General features: G+C 45.6%; 2 protein-coding genes across 2 annotated transcripts in view; both read right to left on the bottom strand.

Annotated features, from left to right (window-relative positions):
- The window catches only part of snx19a (sorting nexin 19a), a 37,494-nt gene extending 31,109 nt beyond the window's left edge, over positions 1 to 6,385 (bottom strand). The window contains exons 1-8 of the mRNA XM_063203501.1: positions 6,009 to 6,385; positions 5,557 to 5,703; positions 4,134 to 5,246; positions 3,834 to 3,972; positions 3,213 to 3,313; positions 2,980 to 3,096; positions 2,160 to 2,284; positions 1,796 to 1,889 (exon numbers count right to left, since the gene is read on the bottom strand). Coding sequence (XP_063059571.1) covers positions 1,796 to 1,889; positions 2,160 to 2,284; positions 2,980 to 3,096; positions 3,213 to 3,313; positions 3,834 to 3,972; positions 4,134 to 5,246; positions 5,557 to 5,703; positions 6,009 to 6,383 — 2,211 coding nt within the window. The 5' untranslated portion in view covers positions 6,384 to 6,385. The remainder of the gene's footprint in view (positions 1 to 1,795; positions 1,890 to 2,159; positions 2,285 to 2,979; positions 3,097 to 3,212; positions 3,314 to 3,833; positions 3,973 to 4,133; positions 5,247 to 5,556; positions 5,704 to 6,008) is intronic.
- A 681-nt stretch (positions 6,386 to 7,066) lies between these two features.
- Positions 7,067 to 8,529, bottom strand: gig2o (grass carp reovirus (GCRV)-induced gene 2o). Its single transcript, XM_063202527.1, has 2 exons — positions 8,404 to 8,529; positions 7,067 to 8,310 (listed from the first exon to the last, which is right to left on the bottom strand). The coding sequence occupies exon 2, from the start codon at positions 8,303 to 8,305 to the stop codon at positions 7,670 to 7,672; it is 636 nt and encodes a 211-aa protein (XP_063058597.1). The 5' UTR covers positions 8,306 to 8,310; positions 8,404 to 8,529; the 3' UTR covers positions 7,067 to 7,669.
- Between the last annotated feature and the right edge of the window lie 823 nt (positions 8,530 to 9,352).

The following is a 9,352-nucleotide window of genomic DNA, read 5'->3' on the forward strand; positions in this document are numbered from 1 at the left end:
AAGGAATACACCCACCATTTAAGCTGGTGAAATCATGTCCAAGATAGGAATTAACACTGTTTTTTTATATAAATTCATCAATCGGTTAATGTATTTAACTGTTAAGTGTTGTCTTTTGTTTTGTTTTTAGTCTTCCTCGACATTTGCTGCCATTTATTGTCCCCGTCCCAACTCTTTTGAGACGTGTTAGATTTATCAAATTAAAAATGAGTACATATGTCCCCCAAAACAATATTTTTTCTCGGTTTTAACACTTAATATGTTGTCTTTTCACTATTCTCCATCTAATGAATAGATAGAATGTTTTGAAAATGATAGCATTTTGATTTTATTCACTGTTTACCAAACGTCCCAACTTCATCGGAGTTGGGGTTTGTATAAAAGGCCAATAAAATGTGTGCACGAGAGTATCCTAAACACTAATGTTTGTTGCACACAACATTTCAGTGGGTGCATAAGCCTGATTTAACAGGTCAGCCACAGGGCTTGTTAGCAATAAGACTGACCCATGCCCCGAATCTGAAACCAAATTGAACGTGGCAGACACAAAAATGACTATGCTTTGACCCTGAATAAAAATTGTGTTCTGAAATGTGCACTATATTACCCATATGCACTTATTCAAACCCTTAAAAAATAATTTGTGGGCTCTTTTGTGGTTTTTATGCTGTGTGTTTGTGCGTGTGTGCGTGCGTGCGCGCGCATGTGTGCGTGTATGTTTGTGTGCGTGTGTGTTTGTGTGTGTGTGTGTGTGTGTGTGTGTGTGTGTGTGTGTGTGTGTGTGTGTGTGTGTGTGTGTGTGTGTGTGTGTGTGTGTGTGTGTGTGTGTGTGCACATGCGTATGCGCGCACGTGTGTGTGTGTTTTAAGGGGGTCAAGTCATTAGAAGTGGCCCATTTCACTTAACTGTGTCTTTTCATCTCAGTCTCTTGGACACTATATATCCAGCTGTTTCTGATTTCAAGCTACTAAAACGCACAGTCAGATTAATGCATGCATTAAACAGTAAACGGCAAATCCCACATTCAGGTCATTGGGGCTGTATTTGCAATGCACAGAGACCTTTGAGTTACTATATGATTTATTACTGAGGCCCATAAATAGCAACATTTATGGTTTATACTAAATCTACATTTATTAATGGCACCCCCATGCAAACGAGCATACATACATGTACGTACAGTGCATGGAGAACAGACACACAACTCACAGTGGGATAAAATTAAGGAGGAGGCCAAATGGGGCAGCCATCTTTAGCCGAATGCCAAACAGCAGAAAATATTTTGCCTGCCCAGTTGCCGAGTGCCAAATCCAGCAACGCTCAGTTGGAGATAACCTGAAGGTCGCAAAACCAGTCCTTTAATCACAAAGCTCTATCTGTGTGTAACAAGGTTTTTTCCTGTTTGAATCTGAGTAGATGAGTAGCTAAATAGTTTGGAACACACGTGCCTTTTTTTGAACTCCACACAGCTTTGCCACTATGGAGCCAGACTATACTTATGTTATTGTCTGGTTTGCCAGGCTATCGGCTAAGTCTGATAGGTAACACTTTACTTGATGCCAGTGTCAGAAGCATGTCATTACAGTGTGTCATAAACATTATGTCCATGCCATAAACATTTTATGACTGTTGGCCTTAAGTGATGTCACTTATCTATGATTGTGTCATGACACTAATATGACACTGTAATGACATGCTTATGACACCGCTGTCAAGTAAAGTGTTATCGTCTAATGTAATGCAATGTAATGTAATGTAATGTAATGTGATGCTAAGTGAGTGTTGGCTGGCATACCGTGCTGCCCTCGCTGAAGGTGTACATCACTTTAGGATGCAGGTCAGGGATATTGAGGCTCGGAGCAATCTTACTCGAAAACCTCAGCCGAGACCTAGAAAGAAATAGGACGTTTAGGTTGGAGGTGTGGTTCTGTGTGTGTGTGTGTGTGTGCGTGCGTGTGCGTGCGTGCGTGCGTGCGTGCGTGCGTGTGTATTCGTGCCCACATCTGTGTGTGTGTGTGGTGTGCATACATGCACATGTGCACAAAGCACCAGAAAATGTGTACCTGGCACATTTGTGTCCTTTATTCAGTCAAAACAGTCAGACAATGCAATTCCGTGATTGCTTGGCTAGGCATCCTCTACCCCTCAAGCCCTTTCACCTGATTTTCTTGCCATCTGGTTGGTTCTTCCCATCTGTGTCCCCCTCTGACTCCTCAGTTGGGCTCTGGGGCTCCGACCGGGGAAAAGCCGTCTTCAATGTGTCCACAATAGCATTCACCACCTTCTGCCATAATAATAGACCCATGGTAAACATTCATGTGTGTGTGTGTGTGTGTGTGTGTGTGTGTGTGTGTGTGTGTGTGTGTGTGTGTGTGTGTGTGTGTGTGTGTGTGTGTGTGTGTGTGTGTGTGTGTACAGGCCTGCTGACAGCTTCTTTGGCCAGGCCAGAACAAAGTAATCTGAAAGCCTCTCTCTCTCTCTCTCTCTCTCTCTCTCTCTCTCTCTCTCTCTCTCTCTCTCTCTCTCTCACACACACACACACACACACACACACACACACACACACACACACACACACACACACACACACACACACACACACACACACACACACACTTCTTGGCCTTCCTTCTCTCTGGGCCTGGGATAGCTGACCCCTTTGGTTGCCCCTGTCACCTTCCCGATCCCTGTGTGTAATGTAAATTGAGTAGAATTGGCAGAATCCCATTAAAAACTCTTTCTGTCATTGCAGTAAGTGACTTAAGCGAGTACCGAAGAGTCTTTCTCCAACTTGTTTTAATCGTCTGTGTGGAGGCTGTTGAGTGCTCGCTTTAGTCACTTACTATTTGGGATTTATATCCAAAATGTTTGGGTACCCGGTTTTCGTCACTGGAAGGTGTTGAGAGAGTGTGCTTCTCTAGGGTATTTTTTTAACATTTTGAGCATGTCATTGAACATGTTGATAACTTTGTAACCAACCCTGTCAATTCGTGGAGTGCTGGGTTTCTTCTCGAATGCCATCCTGGCATCTGCGTTGAGGCCGAGGAATTCCTGCATCTCGTCGCTGTTGGCTGTCTCGGGAATGGAGCACAGTTGCTGCCAGATACGAAAAGCACAAACAACATTGATGTAAAACTGTCCTCAGGCATTCCCAGGCCAAAGTAAATGTGGGCAAATAAAATTGAAATCAAAGTCAGGCAGAGGAGAGGTACTTTGAGGTATGTCTCCAGTTGGACTTTCCGAGCCTCTGTTTTGTCGACTTCGGCGATCCCAAAGGGGAGGTCTGGGAAGAGTCTCTTGGGGCCTCGCACACCTGAAATGCACTCTTGTTATTATGACTGACGCAGGTTACCGACCTGTCAGAGCAATCTGAGATGGTGACAAAACCTACAACAGAGTGTATGGCAAATTTTAATTTCTTTGCTGCTTGTAAACATCTAGCCTGCCTTTTTTTGGACACCAGATGGAAATTAGCATTTGTGTTATAATCTGGCGCATTTACATATATGTTTTGTATGTATACCGGTATGTTCATTAATGTGCAATGTCCTGAAAAGTAAATAAAATAAATAAATGCATGGCTAGCTGGCTATGCATATGTGTGTGTGTGTGTGTGTGTGTGTGTGTGTGTGTGTGTGTGTGTGTGTGTGTGTGTGTGTGTGTGTGTGTGTGTGTGTGTGTGTGTGTGTGTGTGTGTGTGCGCGACTGGAACAAATAGAGTATTTCCTACCACTACTGAAACTATTACTATTACTAATACTATTACTATTACTACTACTATTACTATTACTATTACTAATACAACGACTGCTCCAACTACTACTATGCCTCACTTTTGAGTGCCTTGCGTAGTTCAGGCTTCTCCTCTAGTCGAGTCTGAAGGTTGAGGAATTCACTATAGCGGCGATTCACTGTGTGATAAGCTATAGATTGATCAGCTCCTGTGCCATCTGAATCTGATATAGTTTCATACTGTATGAGAGAGGAAAAGAAAGAGAACGCAGTAGACAGACAGAGAGAGAGAAAGAGAAAGAGAGAGAGAAAGAGAGATTATTGTAGAGTGAGAAGACCTTTGCTGGGAATAGAACATTTTTACAATAAACCTGACGAGAAGAGTACAGACATATCCTCACCTTGACCGTATAGAGTGTGTACGGATGCATGCCCCTGTGCTCTTTGGCCAAAACAGTCCCGGTGATGCGCAGATTCTGAATGATGACGGGTCCCTCTGGACCACCCAGAGGATCAAACTTGAAGGGTGGCAGGCACAGGCTGGCCGGTGAGGTCCCCGAGGCTCTCCGGTGCATCGTGGCGGCAGCAACGTCCTCCGCTGGGCTTTCAGGCCAGGGCCTCTGTTGTGGGGGCTGGGAGGCGTGGCGACGGTGGCCCTTTGGGTGGCCAGAGCGTTTCCCAGAGCCCAGAAACAAGAAGGGCTCCTCCTCCAGGCACATGAGGCCACAGAAGTCGGACGGGGATATGCACTCGCAAAACCTGTCAGCCCTGCCCGCCTCCGAGTTCAACGACTCCATGGAGATCTTCTTCCCGTCCGAGCCCGGAGAGTCCAGCTCCGAATCGGTCTCCTGGTACAAGCCGGAGTGTCTGATTGGCTGATGGAGATCCACGGAATTCCGGGCTGCGGCGATCCGACGCCTGGCGGCGGGGCTCATTCCAAAGAGGCGTCTGGCTCTGCTGCTGCAGGACCTGGGCTCTTCGTAAGACAACATGCTCTGACAGCTGCCCTCACTGCTGGTCAGTGGCACGGAGGAGAAAGAGCAGTCTGACAGGGCGATGCTGGACATGTCTGAGGAGTCACACGTGACCGCAGCAGAGTACAGACAGGAGCTCCAGGACCCGCTCAGAGCCTCGTAATACTCCACATCCTCATCCAACATCTCCTGCGCCTCCACAGCGGAGTCCCCCGGCGAGCTGGGTTTGGTAAACACGTCCACAATGGTGAGGTTCAGCCAGTCTGGGTTGGACAGCCGCGCCACCAGCGGCACCAGCACGTTACAGGTGATGAGCTCCCCGACCAGGAAGCGGCCAGTGCGGGTCTCCATGTGAGGATAGGGGACCAGCGTGTGCAAGAGGACGTCCACCACGGACCTGGAGTAGGTGAGCTCTGTGGTGGCGTTGGCCAGAGCTGGATGGGGCTTGTCAAACTGGCTGTAGAGCTCCCACAGGTCCGAGCCGCCTCCATCTTCTTCCTTAGCAGTCTGTGGTGCTGAGGCCGGTTGTGCCTGCTGTTGCTGAAGGAAAATAACCAAGCATGTGAATAGAAACTATTGTGTCCAGATAAGTTAGTTATGCCTTGTTCAAAATATACTGACGGCCCAGCCATGGCTCAATCGGCTAAGCACTACACCAGCAACCTCTGTTCGATTCCGGTCTGAGGTCATTTGCAGAACCTTCCCCATCTCTCTCCCCACTCATTTCCTGACGCCTCTCTAACTGTCCTGTCACAATTAAAGGTGCAACCCCCGCCCCCCCAAAAATATTGAAAAATATATACAGTATATTGACGATTAATTGATTAATTGGTTATTGTTACAGGCCTACCTGCTGCTGAAGTTCTCTGGCACGGGTGTAGCTCTGCAGGTGACAGCCACACAGCTCCAGCACCCTCTGTGCCAGCGCCCGCCTGTCCACCTGCCTCGCCCGTCTCTTTAGGTCCTCAGCAGCCACCAGCATCACGTCCCGCACCACCTCAAAGACAAAGGCAAAGGCAAAGGATACTTTATCGTAACATAGCACTTTAACCTACTGACTGACCTACTTTATCCTCAAAAATGTATGTAACAGTACATGATATTGAAGTTGTGTTTACTAAACTAACTAAACATGCTGAACAGATATATTAACAATAATAGACAATAAATAATAATACACATTCACAAACATGCACACACATCAACAATAATACAGTCCACACACACACACACACACACACACACAATGCAGTTAAAACTTTAAAAGTACATCACGCTGGTACAAACATTAACAATATCCACCTGCTCAAACTCTCCCTCCTCGTCCTTCTCCTCTGCCAGGCCGCGGTACCAGGACGACACAAAGTCGCGCACGGCCTTGCTCACCGTGCTGTGGATCTCCCGGTCCAGCCCGCGCTCGCTGTCCAGGTCGGGCTGGGCGGCAGGAGACTGGTAGAGGGGCAGGAAGTGTTCCAGGTGGAGGAGGCTGTTGCCGTCCAGAGCCACCCGGGAGCCCAGCCAGCCCCCCAGCACCACCAGCAGGCTGGTGAACATGCACAGCAGCCACACGTTCACCAGGAGGTGGAAGAGGACCAGCCAGGCCACAAACACCCCACATCCCAGCACCTTCCTCTGGCCAAGGATGCCCCACACGGTCCATGGGACACTATCTTCCATGTTGGCTGGCATTTACATTCAAGATTACCTGAGTGCATAAAAGCACCAGTATAAGCAGATTTACAGTTCAACTGTAATACATACTGTATATACAATGTTCTCCTCAAAAAAATGTATAGCATGCCTGCATTACTTAACAGACTTACGACCAACAGACTACATTGTAATGTCAAGCAATAAGTAAAACTGATCAGCATTATTGCCCTTCATCGTCATTTATTGGTATTCATATCTGACTTGTCTCAACAGACCAATACCAAACCATGCGGTCAATACCACTAACACTAGAATATTGAGAAGTTCTTGTGGACCATCAAGCCCATGGTAGCATGGTCATCACTTTCATACATTTTAATCTACATTAAACAAAAAGTTTTTGCAATAATGTGAACTATGTTTAAATGTTGTAGTAAATGGTAATAGGTGTTGGGTTTAGCATACAAGTATTAGAAGGCTATTTAAACTCCAGTTGGAGAATTTTCCCCAAAGGCAACATTAATTAAGACGATACAAGGACCAATTATGTTATTAAACATAATTGCCTATCACCAATGTAGTGTACAATTTTGTAGGGAATGCATACATACTGCACTTGACGATATGTAAACACTGTGGCTCCGTCTGCGACACTTCCTGTGCTGCGAGGCGAGGCATGAGATTACACTAATCCAATTGCTGACTGGGCTACATCCCTACTCCCACCTGCTCTTGCCATAGACTACAGTGCTGGCTTCTTCTTCAGTCTGACCAGGCCTGTCACAACCAGGCAAGCAAGGCAATTGCCAAGGGCCCCCACCTGAAAGGGGGAGCCCTGACAATGACAATTGCCTGACAATTGCCTCTTTGCCTAGGGCCCCCAGAATACCTTGGAATGGCCCTGAGTCCGACATAGTGCACAACATTTTCTTAGCCTGTTGCCCTCTCCTGTAGGGTAAACCAGTTTTGCTGAGTTTTGACTTAATCCAAAAAATAACAGGCGTACTACCTAAAATACAAAATATGATTTTAGCTAGGTCATTACAGAGTGCAAATAAAATTAGGTGGAAAGTACATAATCAGTCTACTAGACTCTTAATATAGGTTGCTTTATTACATGTAATTGATGTGGCATTATTAAGTAATTACAAAACAACAACAAAAAGGCAGATACAAATGATGTAGGCCTAGTGGTTACATTGCACAGATAAATGACAGATGAACAGGTGATTTAAAAATACAGCATCCCCAGAGTCCCATATCTTGATCGTATGCGGTATCTCTTGCACCTAGAATGACTCCAACGTGTGCTATGGTTTGCACACATGTTTGCTTTGAAAGGGGCAAACTTTTTTCCCGCAGACCCAACAGCGCTCGATGTCGTGTTTCCTCTGGCCATCCGGTATGGCTTGATGGCACTGTCTGCATACATCATGCTGGCCACTGCTGCGACTCTGTACTAATTTACGGAGCTCTCTGCGTGTATTGTCATCAACACAGCAAGCCACGTCAACAATGGTGATCCTTTTGGGGTCCCAAACACAGTCCTCTTCGCGGCCAGACTTGATGGAACTAATATTGGAATGTGGGGGCACCCACGCGCAATCATACCCATTTTGGTGCCAAGACTTCTGCATCGGGTGATTGTCACTGTCAATCTTTTTTACCTTTCCCACATCAACCTTCAACTTGAAGACAACTTTATTCTTTACGTCTTCTTTAAGGGGGTAACATTTAGCCTTGTCTTTATTCCGGCTGACATATACACCAGCACCCAGCAAACCATCCTTGGATTGTTGAAAGCCATTGCTTATTATTGTCTTTGCGTGGGACAGGTGTGTACCATGGAACATCGTGTAGGTACCTCCCGATTTTGGCTCATCGTTCGCAGAGAGAGATCGATCCTCCATAGCCTCCCAGCCACTAAAAGTTATCGTCTCGGCCATTATTTCTGTTGGAAAATAGCCTGTGTCAGTGTCAGGGCGATATTGAAACAAATATTGCATGCGGTAAGATAAATATCGTTTAACCAACGTTTACTCACCTTCTCTTCTGTTCAATTGATTGGTTCGCAGGAGAGAATTGTCATAAGTTTCAATGTTTGGTTACTGACATACATAGGTAGATAGATACTTGTATGCTGTAAGTTTCGTTTTCGATTCCTCTGTATGAAAACCGGCGCGCCCTAACTGCGCCTGCTCAGAGTTGACAGGTGAATGGAGTGTGGATAGACCAATTGCTTGCAAACCAATTGAATTGGCGTGCAAAACTTGAGGTTGTCTGAATAACTTGAAATGTTGTTGGAGCTACAGGTAGGCTATATAATATAGTTATATAGTTTTATTATCTGCAGTAGGCCTAGTTTTGTGAATTATTGTGTTTGTTTGTTTGTTTGTTTGTTGTTCAGTATTTTTAAGGTCTTTTATGGGTCTTGATTGGGTAGTGTGAAATGGCAACAGGAAGCGTGAGGTGGAGAGACAGGGCAGAATTGGGAAATGACCTCGGGTCGGAATCGAACCCGGGTCTCTGGCAGGGGTAGGCCTAATGTCAGTCAACAAGGGGGGGGGGGGTCCCAGATCCGGGGTGGTGCATGTGGTGCAAGTCACAAGTGTCACATCCCCATAATGGCAGTTTGATATTGAACACATAGGCCTAGTCTGTAACATAACTAGGCCTACATTTTTGTGCCGTGAAAAACCATATGAGGTGGGCTGTGATGTATTGTAGAATAGGGTTGAAAAACTATTAGTCCTGTGGTAAATTAAGGTGTCCAGCAGCATACACACATCCAAAATATCACTCAGTCATGCATCATAAATATAGGCCTACAGTATATTCACTCCTTTGCTGTCAAAATTGTAGGACGTCTTTATTAACATAATTAACATGCAAAATAATTGACATGCAAAATAACTTACTTTGAAGTAGTTTGTCTAACTTCGGAAAGTTTGGAAAGTTATTGGATTTAATTAAGTTATCAACCACAGACACAC

The sequence above is a fragment of the Engraulis encrasicolus genome, chromosome 7 (genome assembly GCF_034702125.1).
Source record: "Engraulis encrasicolus isolate BLACKSEA-1 chromosome 7, IST_EnEncr_1.0, whole genome shotgun sequence".
Classification (NCBI taxonomy): Eukaryota; Metazoa; Chordata; class Actinopteri; order Clupeiformes; family Engraulidae; genus Engraulis; species Engraulis encrasicolus.

Coding starts and splice junctions, on each gene's coding strand:
- gig2o (XM_063202527.1), bottom strand. CDS start 8,305: ATGGCCGAGACGATAACTTTTAGTGGCTGGGAGGCTATGGAGGATCGA.